The sequence below is a fragment of the Pinus tabuliformis genome, chromosome 1_2 (genome assembly GCF_031772625.1).
Source record: "Pinus tabuliformis cultivar Carrire ecotype Pingquan chromosome 1_2, CPIR1, whole genome shotgun sequence".
Lineage (NCBI taxonomy): Eukaryota > Viridiplantae > Streptophyta > Pinopsida > Pinales > Pinaceae > Pinus > Pinus tabuliformis.
Genome location: NC_142298.1, coordinates 1,244,773,249 through 1,244,799,585, shown reverse-complemented (window position 1 = coordinate 1,244,799,585; position 26,337 = coordinate 1,244,773,249). Strand labels below are relative to the sequence as shown.

The 26,337-nt window shown below is 39.4% G+C and overlaps 1 protein-coding gene across 1 annotated transcript; it reads right to left on the bottom strand.

The window, feature by feature from the left end:
- Positions 1-19,307: 19,307 nt before the first annotated feature.
- Positions 19,308-22,795, bottom strand: LOC149210757 (elicitor-responsive protein 3-like). Its single transcript, XM_089399076.1, has 4 exons — positions 22,729-22,795; positions 22,312-22,377; positions 22,053-22,179; positions 19,308-19,332 (listed from the first exon to the last, which is right to left on the bottom strand). Exons 1-4 carry the CDS (start codon positions 22,793-22,795, stop codon positions 19,308-19,310), a joined length of 285 nt encoding a protein of 94 aa, XP_089255202.1.
- Positions 22,796-26,337: the final 3,542 nt, after the last annotated feature.

The window sequence follows — 26,337 nt, the reverse complement described above, 5'->3', positions numbered from 1 at the left end:
TGCAAATAGACTAGTGATGAGTGATGTGAATTAATTGATTAAATTAATTCACTACTTATTAACTCATAATGAAACTAAATAATACATCAGTTAACTCAGCGCATGTACAGTTCAATGGAGACAGGTGTTAGAGGTTGAGATTGCTATCAGTTGTGACTATAGTTGTGCATGAGATCTTGCACAATCATTGAATTGAGTATGCCAATGAGTATTGCCCAGTATTATAGCCTGTTCTCATGTGATTTTCAGAGTGAGTGATTCTCAGCAGGTATTGTGCAATAGAGGCAAGCAAAGCAGTGGAGGAGATTTGAACCTGTGACTTGTTCGGATCTGAGCTAGTTTTGTATGTAACAGGTGGAGATAGTGCTAGATACTTGTGAGGAGTATTGTAATATGTAATGTTACATGTTCTCAATCATTAATATACAGATAGTGTGGGGTTTTCAGCTGTAAGCTTTCCCCGAGTTACATACTGTGTTAATGTGTGCATGCGATTGATGTTTCATTGTTTTTGATGCTACTAAATTGATGATCAACATAGATGAGGTTATATTCCGAAATAGTGTATAATCAGGATAATATTTGTGAATAAGTGTTTATTATTCAAAATTTCTACATGGTATCAGAGCTATTGATCATCAGATCTATTATTCAGTAAGTGTTTACATTTTATTTCTTCAGGCAGAGTCTGTAATCGGGCAAGGTAGCCTCTGGATTCATCCTTCCTTTGGAAGGTGAAATATCTGGTAAAAGCCCATACAGTCAATCTCTGTACCAAAAATACTTTGTTCTCACGAATTCTAGATCAGAGGCAGTTGATTTTGGAGCTGGTGGAATTCAAATTTGCAGCGGTGTTTTCTTGGTATCAACGTGGCAATGTCTTTCAACGGATTGCGATTGGAGTATGCTCTTGAGGGCAGCTCTAACTATATTGCATGGAAGGATAGGATGGAGGTAGAGTTGGATGATAACGGGCTGAAGGAGTTCATAGAGGCTGATGTCCCAAAGCCTACTGATGCTGCGCAGGTTGATGCTTGGCAAAAGAAGACAGCAAAGTGTCGAAGGATTCTATTGGAGGGCGTGAAGGATCACATTGTGTCCAGCTTGCATGGTAAGACTTCTCCATACTTGATGTGGATAGCTTTGATAGATATATTCCAAAGCAAGAGCGATCAGAGGAAGCTGGTGCTCAAGGATAAACTCAGAAACATCAAATGTGAGAAGGGAGATAGTATGCCCAAGTATCTCATGAAGTTCACTCAGTGCAGAGATGAGCTGGGAAGTGTGGGGGTGACTGTCGATGATGAGGACTTGGTGAGCTTGGCTCTCCTTGGTCTTCCGAAGAGTTGGCATTCCTATCAGGACTCTATCAATGGTCAGGAGAAATTGCCAGGATGGGAGAGACTTTGGTCAGATCTTGTGTAGGAGGAGATCAGGCGGAATACCAGGGACGGATCTTCATCAAAGGGACTTGATGAAGAAAATTGTGCTTTGGCTGCCAAATAAAAGAAGGGGAAGAGCAAGAAAGATTCTCAGTCTGGTGCGAAAGGCAAGAAGCAGGATATGTCCAAGGTGAAGTGCTTTCACTGTCACCAGCACAGACACTACGCCACTAATTATCCGCAGAAGAAGAAGAACAAGAAAGCTTCTGGATCTGCAGCGAGAGAGGCTCTAACCTCGCAGTTTGAGCTTGATTTTTCATTGATCGCATGCTTGGTTTCAAGTGTGATGGGATCGGTGTGGTTCTTGGACAGTGGTGCATCTTTTCACATGATAGGAGACCGAGATATTTTTCTGATCTGGAGGGCAAAGATCTTGGAGTGCACATCGAGATGGGCGATGATGGTAGATACAGTGCAACCAATATCGGTACCATTTCCTTTGAGAGGGAGTCTAGTAAACCCTTCGTATTGAAGGAAGTGATGCATGTTCCAGGATTGAAGAAGAATCTTATCTCTGTGGCGATGTTAGAAGACAAGGGATATGATGTTGTTTTCAGCGAGGGAAAAGCTTTCCTGCACAGCAAGACAACTGGAGAAACCCGGAAGATAGGGGTTCGAGTGAGGAACCTTTATCAGTTGCATGTAGATGGCTGTGTAGCAATGGCATGCAAGGTAGAAGGATTTGTGAGCCGGGATGATGGCGAGCTGTGGCACAGGAGATTGGGTCACCTTCACCATGGAGCCTTGAAGATACTACAGCAGATCTCTACAGGGCTTCCTAAAGGCACACTTGCGCAGTCAGATCAGTGCAAGGGGTGTACTTTGGCAAAGTTTGTGAAAGCCACCTTTCACGAGAAGGATAGGCGTGCCACAACGATCGTTGAGAGAATTCACACAAACGTGTGTGGACCTTTCTCAGTAGCTTCGACAACAAAACATAGGTTTTATGTGATTTTTGTTGATGATTTCTCTCGTAAGTGCTGGATCTTCTTCATGCAGAAGAAGAGCGAGACATACTCAAAGTTCTGTGAGTTCAAAGCACTGGTCGAGAAGGAGTCGAGGAAGAAGGTGAAGGCTCTTAGGAGTGACAATGGTGGTGAATACATCTCTAACAAGTTCAAGGATTTCTATAAAGAAGAAGGGATTCGAAGAGAACTCATAGCTCCCCATAACCCACAGCAGAACGGGGTTGTTGAGCAGAAGAACCGAATGATCGTGGGTGTTGCACGGGTGATGTTGCATGATCAGGGCCTGCCCCTTCACTTGTGGGTGGAAGCATGCAATACTGCAGTATATGTGCAGAACCATTGTTCTCACAGGATACTTGGCATGAGTACACTGGAGGAGGCTTATTCTGGTAAGAAGCATGATCTTTCTCATTTGAGGATTTTTGGTGCTAATGTTTACATGCATGTGACGAAGGATGCCAAGAAGAAGTTGGAACCGACCATAGAGGTTGGGATATTTGTGGGGTACACTGATACGCCCCACAACTATCGTGTGTATTTGCTAGATAGTGGTAAGACTGTTGTGCAACGGGATATAAAATTTCAGGAGGAGAAATTCATGAAGTGTTCACTTGAGAGAGAGCCACATTTGCATGCAGATGAGGAGCTATTAGTTCCTAAGGATGAGCTTCAGGATGTGGATCAGCCACAAGACGAGGTTCATGGAGTGGAAGAGACCACTCATGCAGCGCCAACCATTAGAGAGTGAAAGCACTTGACAGAAGCTGAGTGACTGGCTCAAGATGCAGAGAAAGTTGTAGGACCACCTATAGCCCAACACAGGCAGAGACAGTCACCTGATCGGTACACTGGATACATGGATCTTATGAGAAAATGTGTTGTGACTGAGCCATCCTCTTTCGAGGAAGCTGTGGAGGATCTCGCATGGGTAGACGCCATGGTGGAAGAGTATGATTCGATTGTCAGAAACAGGGCATGGGATATTGTTCCTAGACTGGAAGGGAAATCAGTGGTGGGTTCGAGATGGATCTACAAAGTTAAGCAGGCAGCTAACGAGAGTGTGGAGAAGTACAAGGCAAGATTTTTTGCCCGAGGCTTTTCAAAGATAGAGGGGATCGATTATGAGGAGACCTTTGCACCTGTCGCAAGGTATTCTTCCATACGGATGATTCTTGCTCTCTCGGTGCAGATAGGGTGGCACATTCATCAGATGGATGTGAAGACTGCATTCCTCAATAGAGTCATTAAGGGGGAGATGTACATAGAGCAGCCCAAAGGTTTTGAGATCTTCAACAGCGAGTCGCATGTGTGCAGGCTTAAGAGAGCGTTTTATGGGTTGAAACAAGCACCACGTGCTTGGTACACACGGATAGATAGTTATTTCCCCGGACTTGGATTCTCCAAGAGTGAGGCGGATCCTAACCTATACCAAATTGTGGTGGAGGGTAAGTTGCTTATTATTGTACTTTATGTAGATGATTTGATTCTAACGGGTGATAAGCTATTGATACTTTCATGCAAGGATGATCTTGCTAAGGAGTTTGAAATGAAGGACTTGGGCCTCCTTCATTATTTCCTGGGATTGGAAATTTGGCAGCGCAGTGATGGACTATTTGTTTCTCAGGTTAAGTATGCTCAGGAGATACTGGAGAAGTTCAACATGCATGGCTGCAAGCCTATTGATACTCCTCTTCCTGGAGGTTGGAGGAAGGAGGATGCCACTTTAGCAGAAGAAGTGGATGCCACTATTTATCAACAGTTGGTGGGGTCACTTATGTATTTGGTTAATACATGACCTGATATATGCTATGTTGTTAACCAGCTTTCACAAGCTATGATTAAGCCAACCAAGATCTTCTAGAAGACAGGCAAGCATGTATTGCATTATTTGAGAGCCACATCGGGATATGGTTTGTGGTACAGATAGGAGGATGAGGTGAAGCTATGTGGCTTAACAGATGCAGATTGGGCAGGGAGCCCAACGAACAGAAAGAGCACATCAGGAGGGGTCTTCAGTATCGGGTCGACAACAGTTTCTTGGTATAGCAGGAAGCAGAGATCTGTGGCACTCAGTTCAGCAGAGGCCGAGTATATGGCAGCAAGTTTGGCTGCATGCGAGGCTATATGGATGAGGAAGATCCTGGTCGGGTTGTTCGATTCTCACTTGGAGCCTACTATGATTTATTGTGATAACCAGAGTTGCCTTAAACTCTCGGCTAATCCTGTATTTCATGATAGATCTACGCACATTGACATCAAGTACCATCATATCAGAGATTGTGTGCAACGAAGAATCATGTTACTTTCATACATTCCAACGGAGGATCAGGATGCTGATATCTTGACGAAGGCGCTCACCAGGAGAAAATTCGAATACCACCGAGGCAAGATAGGGGTTGCTGATAATCCATATCTTGTTGAGAGGGAGTGTTGAGAACGCAACAAGATGATGGAGCTTAGTGGAAAGGAGTCGCCTTCACTAAGTGGGCCCGTGGGCAAATTATGGCGCAAAGTGTATTTTAGACTATGTCTATTTTTAGACATATGGATCATGGTCTATGAGTTGTAGGATGTTGTTTATGGATGATTGGTCATGTTGGGAAAAATAGATGGACTTCTATTTCTGGTTCACAGCGGAGTGATCAAAGTCTATTTTTAGACTACCAGGCTAAAAATAGAAAAGTCAAATATTATTGTCTCATAATAATATTTAGACTATAAACATTATCTTATCCTCTTAGAGCACTTTAGTTTGAGCTACAAATGTGGCACATGCAACTGTCAGAAGGAAATACAATTTTCTTGTGAGTCAGTTGAGCTATTGCATGCAGGACATCAGTTAGAACTTATGTGGTTGAGTTCTGTTGAGTTGGATGTGGAGTTGATCGAGTTGTGTTCAGTTTGACTCTGTTAAACTAGTTGTAATTAGTCTAACTGCAAATAGACTAGTGATGAGTGATGTGAATTAACTGATTAAATTAATTCACTAATTATTAACTCATAATGCAACTGAAGAATACATCAGTTAACTCAGTGCATGTACAGTTCAGTGGAGACAGGTGTTAGAGGTTGAGATTGCTATCAGTTGTGACTATAGTTGTGCATGAGATCTTGCACAATCAATGGATTGAGTATGCCAATGAGTATTGCCCAGTATATGCCCAGTATTATAGCTTGTGCTCACGTGATTTTTAGAGTGAGTGATTCTCAGCAAGTATTGTGCAATAGAGGCAGGCAAAGCAGCGGAGGAGATTTGAACCTGTGACTTGTTCGGATCTAAGCTAGTTTTGTGTGTAACAAGTGGAGATAGTACTAGATACTTGTGAGGAGTATTATACTATGTAATGTTACATGTTCTCAATCATTAATATACAGATAGTGTGGGGTTTTCAGCCATAAGCTTTCCCCGAGTTACATACTGTGTTAATGTGTGCATGCGATTGATGTTTCATTGTTTTTGATGCTGCTAAATTGATGATCAATGTAGAGGAGGTTATGTATTATGCATGTATTCCGTAATAGTGTATAATTGGGATAATCTCTGTGATTAAGTGTTTATTATTCAAAATTTCTACAGAAATGACTACCTATTTGTGGCAGTGACAGGTTCAACAAGATGTGTGTTCTCATGCCTTGTAAAACAAGTGTTAAAGGAGAACTAGAAAAAACATTCTTTGAATATGTTTGGATGTGCTTTGGGATACCAAGTATCATCATTTTAGTTAGGAACACCAAATTTCTCAATGCATTTTGGACTATATTGTGGGAGAATATGGATAGAAAGTTAAAGAGGTCTACAACATTCCATCCACAATAGATGGGAAAACAAAATTAGCCAATAGGACATTGGTGCAACTTTTGAGGTTTATAATCAAAAGCACTAGAAGACCTAGTATGAAAATTTGGTCTATATACAACACTCTTATAACAAAGCAATCCACCCTTCGGCTAGTAACTCCTCATTTGAAATTTGTTTTGGATATTTTCCACCTTTTCCTTTGGATGTTGTATATTGACAAAATGTAGGAGAGGAGGATCTGATAATGGATGCATTCAAAGAAAAAATTCAGTTGAAAAGATTATTTAGATCCATTTTCAAGTACAAGAGACACTTAATAAGTCATAGGAAAAATACAAGTCTATGCATGATCAACAAAGAAAAGGGAAGTCATTCTAAGTGGGAGACAGAGGATGGCTACAATTGAACAAGGAAATAATATAAAGACTTGGTAATTAGATCAAGGATGTGCTATATGGTCCTTTATTGATACTAGAAAATGTGGCAAATAATTCCTACAATCTCAGTCTACATACAAACATGCAAATTTACTCTATGATGAATGTGGTAAATCTCAAATTGTATGAGCCTTCCATGTTGGATGAGGAAGAGGATCAGGTATTACTTGGTACTAAATGCTTAAGTAGTGGTGACAAAAGATATAGTTTTGTAGAAGAGGCACACAACTATAAGATAGGAAAATATGACCTTTGGTAGATTGGGTTGCAAGGACAACATCCAAGAAAGGATTAATAGTAACTTGAGGGAGAAGGTAGAGGAAAATTTACTCACCTCATTCAATAAGGCTTTTGGGAACAAATCCTCCAAATGGGGAGGTGATGTAGATTTAATCATTTTATTATTTTTCGTCTATATTGTTTCTTTTATAGTGGAAAAGTTAGAGGAATAAGCTTGCATGATTTCTTTTACAGGTAGGTCCCCATTTGAAGAATTGGAATCTAAAATGTTCAAGAGCCATTTTAAGGTGTTAGATGATATTTTTTGGGGTCAAAAATTTCTTAATTTTGCACAAGGCTCCAAAACATTTTCTACTTTCAAACACTTTCCCAATTGTGCAATAATTGTGTCAATCAAGGTTTGTATGAAAAATTTATGCCTCTCGCAATTTGACCTACCATGACTGATCATTGTGGCATGAGTGGATGTCGTGCCATCTCTCATTATTCATGCAAATGAGCCTACCCATGTGTGGACATTGAAGAAGACTTTAGAATGTTCAAAATTATAACTCCAGTTAAGAGTTAAGGGATTCAAACCTTACTGCTATTTGCTATCAGGCTATGTTATATATTGGGCCACTAGGAGGAGTAGGGGTTCCATTCTATGCTATTGTATCTTGTTCCATATTAGAGTATACAGTCTAGGAGTGTGAGTTATAGAGCCTAACTAAGGGGGTTATAGGCCTCAAGTAACTCCTTAGGGAGTTTCTTCTCATTTGTACTTGCACATTTCCATACCGCAGAAGGGAACAGAGTAACCTCACCTTCCATGTGGTTTTTCTCTCATGAGGGTTTCCCATAGAAAATATTTTTTTTAATTGTGGATGGTGTGTAATTGTGTTTTTTGTTCTTTATGTTCCAAATTTTTATCAATTGCATGCCAAGCAGAAAATTAATAATTTGCAAATATGAAATCTAAAATTATTTAACCTTCATAGTATAAATTTTAGTTTAGGTTATTAGATTTGTTATGACAAATTGCCCAGTGGATTACCCACAATAGTTTACATATAAAAATATGCAATGATAGGGAGTTAACATAATATTTTAGTTTCTTTTTTAAAACCTAAGAAATATGTAAAATTGAAAAAGAAGAAAATGTTATGATCTTGATAAGGATCCTCTTCTTCTAGACAATTTAGATTCATCTAACTCAAGCAAATTTCTTAGACCTAAGTTTGTGCTAAGTTTAAGGTTCTTGTGTATGAAGGATTTTTCCCTCTCATGGTTTTGTTGGAATTTATAATATATAGTTTTATAGTGTTGTTATGGAATTCTCTTAAACACACATATCTGATCATATTTAAGATACCATCCTTCTAGCCAATTTGTGTTTCTTTTCATATCACAACATCATTATTTCATTCATTAATAGAGGTTCGCTTTCACTGTATTTTTTTTCTCGTTAAAACTATTCTATTATATACATAAACAGAAAATAGTTACATCATTTCAAGATGGAAATAACCAGTTGCCTGTAATGGCGGCTTGGAACAGCTGAGACTGCAATGTCCGAGGACTTAACCAGGCCAAAAATAAACCAGCCCTCGCAGGGGTGCCAGCAGAACAACAGATTAATCCCGCGCAGGGGAAACAAACACTTCCAAACCATAGAAAACGATTTCGGTGCCCAAGACCCACAAATAGGAAGTTTTCCATCAGAACATGAACATAAAAACCAAAACATTATCAAAACAACGAGAGAGGCCGAAATTCCTAACAGATGTTCCACAGAGACCTGGAACGAAGGTGCCGCTATTCGTCAGGTTCCTCCTCAACCGCCCGGCACCACCCGTATTCCTCCACCTCTGCTGCAGTTGGAGCGGTTTCCATGTTGACGTCTTCTCTTTTGCTGGTCATCGCCTCCTGAGCCAGAGGGCATTTTGAGACATTCTCTGGATCTGCAGCGGGCGTCTTCATGACTTTCTCTGAGCTGTCCGCTGGCTGCTTCCCCCGACTGTCTTGAGTGTCGCTGCCATCCGGGGATTCTTCGATGAAGAGAACCGACACATGGGCGCTGATCCGGGGGCAGTTCAAAGAACTGTTGAAATTGAAAATGGCAGAGTCGAAGGCGGGTGAGGAAGCAGAATCAGGAGCGCTTGAATCCAGGAATTGACTTGACTGAAGGGGGTTGGCTTCAAGGGTACGATGGCAATGGCAATGGCAGCAATGGGGAGAGGTATCATCTACAGGAGGGCGCGAAGACCCTCCACGGGAGGTGCCTCGACGGCTAAGCATTCGTTGTCGAGGCCTAACCATGATTGCAGGGTCCGAATGGATAATGCGCAGAGCGAAATTGAGAATCAAACCAGTCCCGGCGAGACCACAAACAGACGGCGAATTGGCCCAGATGGAAAGACAACCGCTTGGAGCTGCTCGCAGCTCCAGAGGTTGCATAAACATACCCTGAGGTAGAACCATGAACAGACCATGAACTGGTGTAGTGAAGCCCAACCCACCATTGCTTTTATCATAACTGCCTCCACCTCAAAACCCGTCTACCATTACTGCAACCTCCATGCGAGCCAAAGAGCCGAACTCTGGCTTGCGTACAAGGGTGGACAGAGCATTTAAGCTCTTCTTGTAAATATCAAACAGACCACTCCCGCGCGGCCGAAGATAGGCCTGCACCCATGTGTTTTCCTTGCGACTACACATGGCTGGCATGTGGCCGCATTTAAACGCACGTCCCATCCGTGCTATCACCCGCATCTGGGGGAGCCGCATCGCTTTGGACCAGACGAGTGCATTCCTGTGCCTGATCATGATTCGATATAATATCCAGATTTCCTGTGAGTAGAGTATTCTCATTTTCCACCCCTATATTGGCCAGGAGGTCAGCGACCTTGTTGCCTTCCCTTTTTATGTGATTGAAGGTGATGGCCCTGTTACTGTGGAGCGCTTGTTCTATGGCTTCCAGTCTCACTTCGAGCCTCCAACTGGTGGCTATTTTTCTTGTATGAGATCCATTTAGGAGATGCTTGGCCATATTTATAAGGATCTGGGAGCCTCCTTCCACCTCCAATGGTTGGAAGTTGTGTTTCCATGCGAGAAGGAGTCCTTGCCATAGTCCCTCTAACTCAGCCGAGTTATTGGTATCCCACCCAATGTTCCCATAGTAGAGCAGCAGGGGTGTGCCTTCGTGATTCCTTAAAATTCCGCCAAAGCCTGCAATTCCAGGATTTCCTTTTGAGGCACCATCAAAGTTGAGCTTGAAGGTATGCTTTGGAGGGGCAGTCCAGGAGACCTTTTTTAGGTTGCTGCCTTTAGAAGGGCCTTTATTGTGAGATTCCTGAGGAAGATGCATTTGCCAGTTTTCTAAAATGGCTTTCTCATTGTCTAGAGTCGGAAAGTCCTCCTCAGTCCATGAGCGGAGCATCAGCGTCTCTTTGAGATTCCCACAAAGCGTGCTCCAGATACTATCTATCGGGGAGCATTGATCTTTGAATATGTGTTTGTTCCTTTCCTTCCATATGCTCCATAGGAGGAACCCAGGGATTATGTTCCATAAATGGTTGAGAATTTCACTTTTGTAAGGATTTTGTTGCCAATGACGTAAAGAGTTGGTGATGTCGTCCTCAAGTCTGCATCTTCTTTGACATCTGAAGCTTGCCTTTTCCCATAGTTGATTGGCTAAGGGGCAGGAGTCCAAGAGGTGTTGGAGAGTTTCCTCATGGGAATTGCAATTAATACAAATGGAGGGGCCATGAAAATTTCTGTGCCTAAGTTTATCCCATGTGAGGATTCTCTGATGTCCTACCAACCAAAGGAAGTAGGAGACTTTGGGCCAAGATCCTAACCCCCAGATTTTGCTCCAAATTGGGTCAGGGGGAGCAGGGTTATTGCACATGATTTTGTAGGCCTCAGATGTGGTGAAGGCGCCTTTAGGCTGGTACCCCCATCGTAGAATGTCTCTGCCTTCGTCATGTCTGATGCTTCTTTTGCGTAGCTCCCTTTCCAGCTCCTCAACGATTTGGTGATTTTCATTTGTGATTAACTGGTTACCCTGTTTCCACTTCCTGAAGCCTTGCTCTGTCTCCTGAGTCCAATATTTCTGAATCTTTTCTTGCTACTATTCCTCCCTAATGAAGTTCGGAGGTGGATTAAGAATGCGGCTGAGTTGTGGCATTTGGTTCCAGGCATCTGTCCAGAATCGTGCAGTTCTGCCATTTCTTACCTCCCAAAAACTATGCTGCTGTATCAACTGGAAGTGTTGTTTGGCCGCGTTCCAAATTAGTGAGCCTTTGTCATTGGGAGTGAACCTGATGAGCTCCTCCTGGGGTCTGTGATTGGCATATTTGGCCGTCCAAATTGTGGCCCAAGGTTTTTCTGGGTTAGAGAGCCATTGCCACCAAATTTTTGCGCTCATGATGGCATTGCTATGCACGGGATCTCTAAGGCCAATGCCCCCTTTTTCTTTGGGCGTGCATACAGTTGTCCATTTTACCAGGGCCCATTTGCAGTTTGTTGTTGTGTTTCCCCAAGGGAATCCTCGCTAAAGATCCCTAATTCTTTTTAGAACCCATTTTGGTGCCGCTAGGATTGAGAATAAGTAGAGCGGCATTGCCTGAAGAACTGACTTTATGAGCACTACACGACTGGCCAAGTTCAGAGCTCTGTGTGTCCAGAGGTTGAGACGGGATTCGAGCTTCTCAATGAGAGTACGCCAGGAGGAATGCTTGATGGCTGAGGCAGAAAGGGGGGCTCCAAGGTATTTAGAGGGGAGAGTGGCAATGGGGAATCCCAAGATTCGAGCAACAGAAGTCTTAACGATAGGAGGGTTGTGAAAGAAAGAGATCTACGATTTGGAGCTATTGATGCTGGTTCAGGAGGCTTCAAAGAAGTCATTGAGTAGGGCTTTAAAGCAGGAGGCTTCCTGGATAGAAGGGTAGCCAAAGAGCATGGTGTCATCAACAAACTGCTGATGAGATATAGCTGGGGAGTGGTGAATGGAGAGACCTATGAGCTGTTGAGAGAGGAGGGCTTGTTTAATGTGACGACCCAGGCCTTCAGCCATTAAAACAAAGAGGAAGGGGGAGAGGGGATCACCTTGCCTGATTCCTCGGGAGGGTTTGAAGGGGCGAGAAGGCATCCCATTCACGAGAATGGAGAAGAAGTAGGAGGAGATAAGACTCATGATCTGATGGATCGACATGGGACAGAATCCAAAGGCAGTTAGCATTTGCTGAATGTAAGTCCAACTGAGCTTATCAAAAGCCTTAGAAAGATCAAGCTTTAGAATCATACCTACCTGATTGGGCTGCTTGAGGGAATGTATGATCTCACGCGAGAGGATAATGCCATCCATGATCTCTCTCCCTTCCACATATCCAGATTGTTCTGGAGAGATGAGCAGTGGCAAGAGGGGTTTTAACCTATTGGCGATAACTTTGGAGATGACTTTGTATATGACGTTGCAAAGAGCAATCGGCCTGAATTTGTCCGGGGTGATGGAATCCGCCTCTTTTGGTATAAGGGAAATGAAAGTTGAATTGAGTGAGGGAAGCAGCCAATGAAGAGCTCTCGATTCCTCTACAACTTGCCAGACCTCCAATTTTATCAGCTCCCAGAAATTTTGAAAGAAAGTTGTGGTGAAGTCGTCCGGGCCAGGGGCTTTTCCTTCCTTGAGCTGGGACATGGCCGTATCCACCTCCTGAGTAAGTATAGGGCGAAGGAGAAGTTCATTATGTTCCTCCGTGATTAACTTTGGCACATTATGTGTAATTCTATCTATTGCAGGTCGCCTGTCTGCATCGGGCTCTAGATGAACTTGCTTGAAGTGATTTAGGAACTCCTCCTCAATTTCCTCATGCTGTTCTGCTTTTGCCCCTCCTTGTTTTTGAATGAAAGGGATGTTGTTGTGCATTCTTCGTTGAACAGTGGTTTGGTGGAAGAATTTGGTGTTCCGTTCGCCCTCTTTCAGTCATCTGATCTTGGACTTTTGCTTCCAATATATCTCCTCCTGCTTTCTCCTCTCCTCCAGCTGGTTGTGGATGCATTGCTCCTACTCCAGGGTCCCCTCTATGTGACCCCCTGTGCTTATTTTTTGTTGGAGTTCCACCATTTCCTTATTTAAGTCATGTTGCGCCTTAAAGATGTTTCCAAAGGTCTCATTGTTCCAACGCTTTAGATGGTATTTTAAATATTTGAGTTTCTGTTGGAACTGGGACATATTGGAGCCTTCTAGCGGAGTGAAGGTTGTCCAAGTTGTTTTGACAAAGTCTTTGAAAGTTGGATGGGTGAGCCAGAACTCTTTGAAGCAAAAGGGTCTTCTAGTGGAGTTGCCTGGTTGTTGCCACTGGAGGGAAATTGGCCAGTGATCCGAGCCTGAGTGGGGTAGAATGGCAGCAGTTATGTCTCCTCCTAAGTGAACCAAATTATCTGATATGAGGAAACGATCCAGTTTGGAAGCAATTTGATGCTTTCCTACTCTTCGATTGCTCCAAGTGAAAGTGCCATTTCAAAAATGCAAATCTATTAGAGAGGTGTTCTGGATGAAGTCTTTGAAGTGGGTGTTTTCCTGTTCCAATCTAGTTCTTCCCCCAATCTTTTCCTCCAACTTAGTGATCATGTTAAAATCCCCTCCAATAATCCATAGTGGATGCATTCTATTGTTATTCAGAGCTTCTATGGTGTTGAGAAGAGCTATTTTGTTTCCTGATTCCTGCGGGAAATAGACATTTGAGAGGTTTCCATGAATATTGGTGCCTAAAATGTGGAAGGTAGCCTGGATGAGGTGATGAGAAGCGTGGAAGTCTGAGAGAGTAAGCAATTGTGTGTTCCATGCAATGGCAAGCCCCCCTAATGCGCCAGATGCATCCACTGCTTCCGATTGACAACCTGGCCATGCTTTAGAGAGGATACTGCCTAGTGTAGAGCTGTTACACTTGGTTTCCTGGAGAAAGCATAGTTGCGGCTTTTCCATTTTTATCATATCTTTTAACATTCTGAGTTTTCCTAGGCTATTGAGCCCCCTTAGGTTCCATGAAATGAGCTTCATGATTCATTATTGATAGAGGGTTTATAGTACTTCGTCAATTTTTCATACCTGCGTGAGTCCACTAGGATTTTCCCTATTGATATTGTTCTCTGGAGATCAGTTCTTCTACCCCTCTTTTTGGAGTCTTTTGGGGGAAGGCCTCCATCCCATTGACTTCCTGGCTGGATGCCTAGCTGTTGATGCTGATAAGCCTTAGAGATGACCACTTCCAGTTTGTTGAGCTGAAGCTCTGGGATACTGTCGTAGGCCTTCTTTTTGTATGCTAATTCTAGTTCTAAAATGTCTAGTCCGTGTAGATCTATACTTTCTGGTTCTTCATCCATCTATTGCACCTGGCTATTTCCTTCAGAGGAAATATCTAAGCTTTGGGGGGGATCTGGAGTTCCATCCACGTCCATTTCATTATCTTTTTCTGCAGGTTCCTTTCGACCTTCCTTGGGGTTCGCCAGAGTAACTTTGGGGGTTTGATGTTCAGAGGGGGAGGCCGAAGGAGGAGGCTGGGAGGAGGAGGAAGGGGGTGCGGAGCTGGGCTTGGAGAACGGGATTTGCTCTTCCGAGGTCTGAGCTAGAATTTCAAAGTTGTTCCTTATAGCAGGGCCAGGGGCATTGTCTTGTTGGGGCTTTTTCCCGGTTGAGGGCTTTTTGTGCGCTCGTTTGCAGCTGGGTGCTTTGGTGAAGCCATCATGGGTCAAGGAGTCTGAGGGTTCAGGAGCATTAGCTTTGGCATTTAGGGGACAGTCCCTGAATAAATGCCCGAGAGCATGGCATTTTCGGCAATGAAAAGGGACATGTTCATAATCCAAGGGTTGAATCCATTCATTGTCATGGTGAGAGAGACTTACCGATTCTGGCAGGGCTTTGTCCAGGTGCATAAAGACGCAGATGCGAGCGTAGGATGTGTATCTGCGCATTTTTGTTTCTTCTGCCGCTTTTATGTATTCCCCTAATCCATTTCCTATGTCTTTGAGAATATCTTCATCCCAGTACTCATCTGGAAGTGAGTACATTCTGATCCAGACTGGCGCCCAGGTGAGGTCTTCCTTGTCCGGATTAAATCTTGCTATCCATTCCCTTAAATACAGACCAGCTGAGTTGAAAAAGTAAGGCCCTTCACCCAGGATTCTGTATTTGTCTTCAAGGCAAAAGAAAATCGCAGTAAAGAACCCTTTCGGCCCTAGCTGCAGAGTTACGTCTCCTTTGGGTTTCCACTTCGCTGCAATCCAACCATATAGGGCTTTTTCTGTCGGCCAGAACCCTATAAATTTCCCGATGAGGGCATGATCCCTCATGTATTGGATTCGTTCTTCAATCTTCTGTCCCGGCAGCTCTATTCTGGGCCGTTCGGTTGCTATTGGTTTGCATGTATTTGAAGAGATCTTCAAAACTTCCTCTGGTTTGTCCTTTCTTCCAGGTGTGACGCCTGTCTTGTCCCCCTGACTGCCTATCTCATTGTGCCCGTATCGTTGCGGGATCTCCTTGTTAATCACTTCCTCATCAACAGAACCAAACACAATCGTCCGTTCAGGTCCTGGTTGCGAGGTGTTTGCTTTGGGGGAGGGCATTGACGCCCCCCCTGGGGTGAATCCATTTGCCCTACGATAGAACCCTGAACTGCTTAGTCGAAACAAAGCTAGAGGTCAGGCCCGTGATGGTAGCCTGATCTGTGCAGACTGTGCCGTCTGAGTTGTGGTCAGAACCCTAGTAGTCGATCCCTCCGTCCAACTATGAATGTTTTTTCAATTACATGTCTTCAAGACAAACATATTAGTGTGAAAGGTAGTGGGCTTGGCCCGGTTTAGACTAACTACTTGCACGACGAGCTACGACCTTGCTCGGGATTGAACACAAGACCAGTCCGTCATGACGAGGCTGACTTTACCACTACGCCGCCTCCATGACCTTGTTCACTTTCATTGTATTACTATGCTCTTTGCAAAATATATATTTCGTTTCACTCATCGTTGTTATCATCATTTTGTTCCCAGCGTAATTCCAATCAATAAATTAACTATGAAAGGATTTTGTTATGAATAACCACCATTGAATATTCACATCAACTTATAGTCGAACACCCTCCTATTCTCATGACTAACCAACCAACTACTATCCATACACTCTATTCTAATGGAATTGAATTCATTCAATGATACCAATGTCTCCTTATTTGAAACAATCAACTTCAAAATCTTAAATATTCTCATAACGAGAATGAGGATGATATACTTATTTATGACACTTGCAATTTTCAATGCATCATTGACCCTAGAAGGAACAAAAATTCTTTCACTTCCATTCCCAATCTTGGCCAAGCTATTTTCAATGAGTTTATTCTTGATATTGGTTGCACCATGATGTTTTCTAAAAGAATTGATTAATCATAGGTCGTATGATCTTAGTCTTTCTAATAGTTATGTCTAAACTTATGAAGGTTATCTTGATGTCCTTGGCTATAAAAATATTTCCCTAGTGAAATGTCACTTCTTGAGAAGACTCATATTTCAAATTGGAGAATGTGCCAAGCATATGTATGCTATGCATAGCAAGATTACACATTTTGAATATTGGAAAAATATAGTTAATTACTACCACCTCATAATCATTCTACATCCAATAAAAATCTATAAAGTGGATCTATGAGGATGGGCAACACATTTTAGTAAAATGTGGTGATGAAATTTAATATTTTTCATAAATTTTAAATTGAAGTTGTTAAAATTGATATAAGCCTTGTGAAATTTTAAGTGTAGTTAAAAAACAATTTACAGGGAATTGTGTTATGCTTTAACAATCTTTTTTTCAAAAAAGTATTAGTGTTATTTAATGTATCAAATATGAATTTAATTAAATACTTGTCCATGAAGAAAAAAATTAACAAGTGATTTCTTTTTTATCAACTAATTCCTTGTTAATATATACTTTTCAAAAAAGAAAACAAGCATGATCTACAAAGAACATAATTGATCCCACTCATTTTTTGAATTAATTAGTTGTGTGTGTGTGTCTGCACGGATTTTGAATCCGTAATAGAGCAATTTAATTTGATCAAGGAATTTTATAAATTTTGATCAAGCAATTTAATTTGATTAAGAACATTTATAAATTTTGATCAAGGCATTAACTAGAATTTTCAAAACACGTCAATTAAGGGCTTGATGAGAATTTTCAAAAATATGTTGATCAATGGTTAATTAAGCCTTCCATAAAATTCATTGTGGGTTAATAAATGTATCTTAGTTGAGCTAATGCATTCATGGCTAATTAAAATGTGGCTTCAATCAAGTTCCATAACTCAATTAAGGGTACTTAACACCTCAATTGGGCTCTAAAGCTTGATTGACAATTTATTTAACCCTGTCTAACACTTCAATCAAGGGATTATTAATAACTCTCGATTAAGGACTTATTTAGACAATCGATCTAGGTTTAATAACTTAATCAAGTGCTTAAATTTACCTTCATTGAGAGTATGAAAAACATTTTTTTCACACTTTTAGATTCCAAAAAGTGTTATCCAACTTCATGGATTCACCCTATATAATGAATATAGAAAAATAATTAAATTGAAATATTTGATTTAAATAGTTTGGCCTTTATTACAATTTTAACTATCTCTGCCCTAATAAACCTAATACTCTTCACAATATGCTTCTCAATCATTCCATCACATTCACAAATCTTCCATCTTAGAAAGTCTTATGAGTATTCCCAATAGTCTAGGACATAATATTTCAAACATCATTTCCATAAATTCCACATAACTAAAGATGAATATTTGTTTATTTCACATAAGAGCAGTAAAAGAGAGGCAATCATAATATAATGCGTGTAGAAATAGAACCATTCTTCGATGTGCTAAAATGGGAGTAATATTCACTTGCCTTTCTGAGTTGGCAATCTCCAATTGAGTAGAGCTCCAATACAATAATAATCCTTCACACATATTATGTAGCATCCTACTTCTATAAATAGATTCTTACCATCCAAACCCTAGTTACTGTTGGCACCAAATTTAACAAGGGATACATAGTAGCTAATCCCTGCCGCTTAGTTGGCTTTTTGTGTGGAAGATGTATGTATTTCATTTGCTATTTGGACATGTATCTAAAAAAAAATTATTTGAAAAAAGACTAATTTTAGAACATATTAAATCATATACCACTTTGGCTTTCATAAGGGAGACATACACTCCCACCACATTAGTTGGTATAACCATTTGGTTTTTGGATATCGCCTTCACAAAAGAGTTTTTTATTTTTATTAATAAGAGGTTTAGAGTAGCTAAATCACAGTTTTTAGTTAAGATTAAAAATATACATATTTTACTCACAAAAAATGTAAGATATATTTATATTATAATTTATAGTTAATGTTCAATCAATTGCATATACATTGAAGTTAATGCATTGATGCTATACTAAAATCAATGCATTGATTTCAATTGATGTGAATGGTGCAAGCAAAAATGCCTTGATTTTATCATAATAATTTAATAATTTGCATATCTATTTGCTTAAAGTATCATTACCCAAACACATGATAAAGTTGATGGATATCCCACCTGAAGTTTGAGTTAAAATGAGGATGATAATTTTTATGAGAATGTAGAATGCATTCAATTATATGAATTCAAAATTAATGTTTAGCTTAACCCTTTACGGTTGTGTGTAAAATTGGATAACGAACTCCTAGTTAAAATTATATGTTGACCTACTATTAAATTATATTTATATGTCAAACATTTATTGATAATCTAATTAAACAATCTTTGATAAATTAACATTAAATTTTCATGTGAAATACATAATTATGGCGAGGGAAACTAGTAGCTGGTCTTTGTCGCTTCGTTAAAACATAACTAAATTAATATAAAATCGTTGAATTCAAGTTATTGTTAATAGTTATTTGTATCTTCCTAGTTGTCATAGCTATTTTTAATCCATATTGAGCCTCCTACATTGCTACATAATTGATGTTGATCTCTTTTGCTCACTATTATATGATGAGTAATATATGGTATCAGAGTCTTGGTTTGAGTTGGATTCTATAATTGTGTTTGACTGGGGGTGTTGGAGTAATTGTTACATTCACCTTATTGGAAATCAATTACATGGACTAACTGCCACCATGAAACATGAGTCTATCCGCTCATCAAGGTAATGGTAAGAGTTTGGAAATTTACTAATAACTAACATGAGACTAACCACCCATCAAGATAATAGTAAGCGTTTGGAAATTTACTCATACTATAAATGGAAAAAATAAATTAGTTTTATATTAAATTTATTAATACATATAAAATACTAATAAAATTTAACCATAATTTTAAGTTCATATAAAATAAAATAATATTTATAAATTTTTATTTTAAATTAAAGTCATTTAACTTAAATCTTTTAGGAAAACTCTAATGTTGTATTTAGCCCAACTTAAATAACTTATGACAAGATTACACATTACCACATATATCTTGAATAGCTTCACAATACTTTCGCTGTGACTTATCCTAGGATATACACCTTTGGTGTAATTTGTACTCATAAATATAAGAAAAAGGAATGTATTCCACCTATCATGCGTGCATTGCTACCTATATTGAGTAGCGGCATGAACGTACTTAGCTAAACTAGCGGAAAATAATCCTGGCACCGCAATACTGTTGATTATAAATGAGGTGTATTACCTTCACAGGTGCATCAAGAGTAAAGAAAAAGCCCTAAAATTGAGTAATTTCAGTTCGTAGGGTGGGTTGTAGGGTTTAGGTATAGTTCCATATCGGCATAGTTCGAGGCGAAGGCTAGGACTCTAAACCAATACTGATCATCGTAATAAATGCTCTCCACTAATCATTGTGTGAGCCCTCATATCGAATTGATAGACCAGAATTGATTGCCACTTGGAATCCTTCATGTATGGTAAGGTTATCCAAAACTATTATGCAAGCATATGCTAAATAATTTTGGAATCACTTTTAGTGACTATTATGAACCAAAAAAAAAGTTTTATATGATAAAAATGATTGTCACCATATTTAGATGGATTAACTTTTCTACCCACTTATAATATCAAAATTTAACATGATAAAAATAAAATAAAAAATATATGATAAAAATCATTGTAACCATATTTAGATGGATTAACTTTTCTGCCCACTTACAATATCAAAACTTGACATGATCTTCACCGAATATTACTGTATCAACTAAATGATGCTAACCACCATTGAATTATGGCTAAATAAAACCCACTCCTTTGTATTATCCCCTCCACCAAATACTAAAACCAACCATCTGTGTTATTTTTTGGTATAACCATTCATTTTGGCTACAAATGAGTCTACAGTTGCATTGATGCTTCTTCGTATAGTTACATATGGTTAGATATTTCAGATGTGAATAATTGATAGGGTTCATTTCATTAGTCAATATATTCTCGCATTCATTCATTAAGAATATTTTAAAGAGTCAATATATTGTAAGTATGGGAGGTAGGAGGAGGGTGATGCATAAGCGTGTGTGAGTGGGGATGCAAAATATTGTGAGAGTTCTATAAAAATTGAGATATAAAAAGACTTAGCTATTAAACTTAAAGGTTTTTTGATTGAAAAGACGTTTTGGGAGGTATTTATCAATACTCTACTTAAATTAAAAGTATTCTCTAATATCCCATAAATTTATATGCTATATCACATGTTCATTAAATGGAGATATGGTAGCATCTCCTCCGATCTCTTCATTCACAACATAAAAAGTAATTTTAGTAACTTTATGCATCTTATATAAATAAATATGATCATAACCTTGAAAAATCTATTACAAGATGTTTCCCTTTTGAACATCAATGAACTTTGAGCCAAAAGCATGGTGTACTCCAACATCTTATTGGATTTTCTTATGAAATATTATTTACTCAACTTAGGATAGCGATAGTACAATTTATATTTACTTGCTCTATGTCATTTATGGTTTATTAAATAGTCATCTTACATTGCCATGTCGACATATTATTAGTCCCTGCTGACAGGCGGTTGGGACTATAGTAATCGATATGGTCTTGTTAGCATTAATCTGGGCTAATCCGTAGGCAAATGTATGACAAATAACCTAAGTGGGCTAATCTGTATGGCAAATAACCTAAGTTAAACTTACGAAATTCGTTTTACAGTCTTATTTAGCCTCTTCCCGAGGCGTGGGGAGGTCGAAACATATGTTATATTGATGTGTTCCCATCACATTTTAGAGAAGGTAAACTAATGCTAGCATTAGTCGAAGAAATTAAATGCTATCTGAACTGATCTATCTTGGAGGCAATATCACTTAGCTAGGCTGGTATGTGCATGTTGACCACTCGTCACTCGCTGTCTTTACCACCAAATCACTAGGTGTCTTTACCACCAAGCTTATGGAAGGCTACGCTGCATCTTATTGTTCTGGGTCTTTCAGTAGAAGGAGCATCCACGCAGAGGACGATGAAGAGGCCCTCAAATGGGCTGCTCTTGAGAAGCTCCCAACTTATGATTGAAGTTGCAGAGACCAGGAGTTTCAATAGTGCTGCAGGTGGCCGAAGTGGACAACGAGCGCTTCTGGACGAAGCTCATACAGAGGATTGACAGGTAAAGCAGAATATCTGACGTCAAGTTTGAGCTTTCTGCAATGATGAAATTATACTAATGTCATGGAATTGCAATGATGGAGGCAATTTTTCAGTTGCACAGAGTTGGGATTGCGATGCCAACAATAGAAGTTCGCTTTGAGCACTTGAATATTGACGCAGATACCCATGTCGGAGGTAGAGGCCTTCCTACTCTTTTGAATTTTACTGTCAAAATAATTGAGGTGAGGCATACTACACTTGTATGAGTCCCATATACGCATCTTTAATAGCATATCCTGCAATTTTAGATCTAGATCATGATTCAGATGTTCGTGATTGATATCCAGATTATAACCTTCGTTATCCAGATCCAGTACCAGCATCAGCTTATCCAACAGTACCAACAGTATCAGTATATAGATAAGATCCAAAGCCAGTCCCAACAAAGCCACCAACATATATAATTCCAGGCGCATACCTTCCATATCGAGAAATAGTTCCAATTCCAGTTGTTGATTAAGCCATTCCTCTTACCTTGCTTCTCCAACAAAGTCATCGGTGGAGAAAGCATCCTTGTCCATTATTCTGATGACGAGATCAGAAACCCCTTCCGATACATTAAACACGAATTTCTCGTTCCACTCAGGATTCCTGCTCGCATCTGTAACAATTTCTCAATGTTAAAGAAATAGTGATATAAGGGAATTCAGGGTTTATAACCAAATCCTTTAAAGCAAAAAGCCAGAAACAGAATTGTATAACTGAAAGAGAGACACAGAATTATGTAACTGACTGGATGCTACGCTGCTCTTTTTTTGTTGAGTTCTGCATTTCATGAGGCAGTAAGGGTCCATTTGACCTACAGCCACGATGAATTTATCAACCAAATCGGGGATGCAGATTAATGCACAATAATTCAAATTCAATTAGAAAAATAATGATTGGATCTAGATCCAGCTGAATAGCATAATTATTTTAACATAAGGGAGGGAAGATCTAGGGTTAGCTCAATGTAAATGTTTTTGAGTATTTGACCTAGAAACTGTCCAATTTAATCCTGTGAGGTTGACAACGCTACAGAGTCTGGTTTACTGAGATGCCATACACAAATATAAGAAGAAGGATCCAGTAATTCTCAATGAAATTTCTCTGAAAGAAACTTCCATGGTAGTTTTCTAGTTTAAAGAAAAAGAAAAGCTGAGAATATTACAGAGAAAATCAGTGTTCTCCAGCCGCTGGGCGGTGACCAGTAGTACCTCCAATGTTTCCTTCAGCATATTTCGATCTTCTGATTTGGGGGTGTGCACAATTTCAAGTACTTCTATCGATCCACTGAGCCCAAAGAAGCGGTTCATAATCTTATTGCAACATGGGCCAGTTTCATAATCTTATTGCAAAGTGGGTTGCATGCAATCAAGGCATGAGCACCCACGAGTCTGAAGTTGGTACACATGTTTCTTCTTTTGGTTTTCTTGTAGCATTCATTCTGATATTTTATGATTAGGCAGAAAATAGATTATGCATTCGCATTGATACCAATGTTATGCTCATATTTTGATCAAGGAGTTGAGTTTCTCTTTATTAATGCGTTTGGAAGTTTTCAGGACATAGGCTTATGGTTGTTGTTTTATATGTATTTTTAGTTGGTATTTTAATTTTATGCATTCGCATTGATACCAATGTTATGCTCATATTTTGATCAAGGAGTTGCGTTTCTATTTATTAATGTGTTTGGAAGTTTTCAGGACATAGGCTTATGGTTGTTATTCTATATGTATTTTTAGATGGTATTTTAATTTTGATAGCTTCATTTTTCGTTGTAAAGTGCTGACCCATCTAACATAATCTATCTTTTTCATTGTAAAGTGCTGACCCATCTAACATAATCTATATGTTCTACTTTCATTTGGTCTTTATTCTGTTGTTTATTCTACAAATAAAGTTCACATTTTCATTGGTACCAAGTTTAGTTTCTTTTATTTATTTGGAGTGAAGCTTCTTTATGTTCGCTTGTAAGAAAGATTTCATGAACTGGCATTATGGTTTATGTTTTGTATGTGTGTTACTCATTGTATTCTTATTATTTTATATTTTTCCTCTTTCAATATATTTATTTCTCCAAATTTGTTCTTAGTTGTAGATAGATTACATGTTTGAATTGAATTGATATCAGGGTTAGTTCATTTGTTAATCATGGAATTGGGTTTCAAGTTTTTGGAAATTGGGCTTATGGTCTCTTTTCTGTAAAGTGTTCATACAACTAATATTTGCATTGATGAAAGACCATCCTCTTATCCTGCAATGTATACAGAAATGTTCGCTTCAGGTGGAAGAAGAAACCACAAGAGGTGTGGCATATCTCAGAGCTCTACTGGTTTTGATTAGTATAATAATGGTTGTGATCCGTATAATAATGTTTGGCATATTCCCAAAGTTTCTTACCAGGTAAGAAAACTTAACAATAACTGCTACAAACTTTTCTGTATAGCTGTTACTGTTACTTTTGACTGTCTGTCAGAGTTAAGGCTGAAAAACAATCTCATTGTTTTCTACCATAATCAATCCAAGAAGTCTGAGAAATGTAAATTCAAGCAAGATATCTCTCTGAAAATGATGCCAAGATTCTACTGAGAACCAAAATGGAACTCAAGTCTATGGGCTCTCTTCTCATTCAATTTTAGTTCAATTTCAATTTCAATTGCATTCCACAATGACTTATATATGGTTCAAGGCAAAGAGCTCTCCATAATCGTTGAAGTAACTGTACTACTGCTCCTACATTTTGAGTTGAAGTAATTGTACTGCTGCTCCTGAATTTCTTCAAAATGGGTGTCTTTAGGTATAATAAGCAAGTTGAAAGCACCAGTTCAAACTCATTATTTATAGCTTAGACTCTTCTCAAAGACTTATAAGGCTTTGTAGTGCTGTTCCTAGACTTTGTGCCGACATTTGCTAGAGTTCTGCCATTAGCTAGTGTTCCTTCTAGGTGCACTGTTGTTCCTATATTCTATGATGTTCATCGAAGTCTTGTCGTACTCTCTACGTGGATCTGGATCTGCCATTAGCTAGTGTTCCTTCTAGGTGCACTGTTGTTCCTATATTCTATGATGTTCATCGAAGTCTTGTCGTGCTCTCTACGTGGATCTGGATCTGGATTTACTGATACTGAATCTTCCGTTTCAACAACGGGGTCTGCTGCTGCGGTTCCAAAAGCCGTTGATGACCGGGAACCAGTGAATGATTCCACAGAGGAAGGAGTTTCATCCCCAGTGTTGTTTGGAAGGCCATTAAGGCTTCTGCTCATGCTAGTTCTGTAACAAGGAGTTAAAATTGCAGTAAGTGTAATTTCACCTGAGAAAGCAGGTACAACACAAAAAAACTTGGACTTATGTTTTTTCAATGATTTGAAGGATGGTAAGGAAAATTCAGGTAAGGCATACTCAGCAGGTGAGATAGGTAAGGCAGGCAGACTCAGGGCAGGCACAAAGAAGCCCTGTGTTCTAATCAAACTGGAATTTCCATTATTTTCCCAAAAAATAGTTGCCGGTTTAGACTACGCTCGGAGGTTGCCTTTGGCAACTATATGAAGCACATGGTGGCGCATATACCGAGAGCTGTGTCTGCGGGCAACCTCTCTGTGCTCATGTGCCTACCAAGAGTACCGCTACAACATTTGAATTAAATGACGATGACTTTAACTCGCGGACGTCCAACAAGCCAAGAACCACTCTACCTATTTATTGTGCAACATCCATGCATAACTTTCATTAACGCAATGTCGTCGCTCAGTCTCTGTTTCGTCCTCATTGCGGCCGTCATCGTGTGCTTCTCTCATTTGGTAGCCAATGCATCGAGGAGGCATCCGAAGTTTCTCTTCATGCCTCTCCAACAACAATACTCCGACAGGCTGCTTTACATAGTGAAGATGGGGCAGAGAACCCCTATGCAGGACTTGCAACTATTGGTAGACATCGAACAAGACTACACGTGGGTAACATGCTACAACAATAGCTGCGTATCCTCTACTTACAGCCCGGTCGACTATGGGAAGCAACCTGCATTTGTGTTCTCATTAGCACTAGGAAGCCTGCACTGTCTGCCTGCATTTGTGTTCTCAATAGCACTAGGGAAGCCTGCACTGGCCTACATGCATCAGAGAGCTTGTCAAACACTTTCATTAACCTTTGGCTTTTTCGAAAGCCTGTCAAACACTTTCATTAACCTTTGGATTTTTCAAACATAGTGTTTTGGCAGGGACTTGCTGCTTAACAGCCTATCTTATTAATTTGTAGCAGCGGTATACAAGCAAGATGTACTCCAACATCTTATTGGCTTTACTTATGAAATATTATTTACTCCACTCATGATAGTGGGAATACAATTTATATTATTTACTCTTATATATGTATCAAGTTTATTAAATAAGCATTCTACATTTTCATATCAATATATCATTACTAGATAGTAGTGGTATAAAAATATGATGTACCCTAACATTATATTATATCTATTTATGAAATATTATTTACTTCATTTATGAGAGTGAAAGTACAATTTACACTATTTACCTGTTCTATATCATATATTATTATTAAAAATCATCTTACACGATTATATAAACTTAATTATTTTAATAATATATTATATATGATCTCTTATTTTAGAAAATTTATATTAAAATTGAGATTAAGCTAGTTTATGCCTCCATATTAAATTCATATCCATATAATGAACAAAGGGAATTGAGAATTTTGAACTGTTTGTTAAATTTTGTAAATATGATTTCTTCAAAGTTTCTATATATATATATATATATATA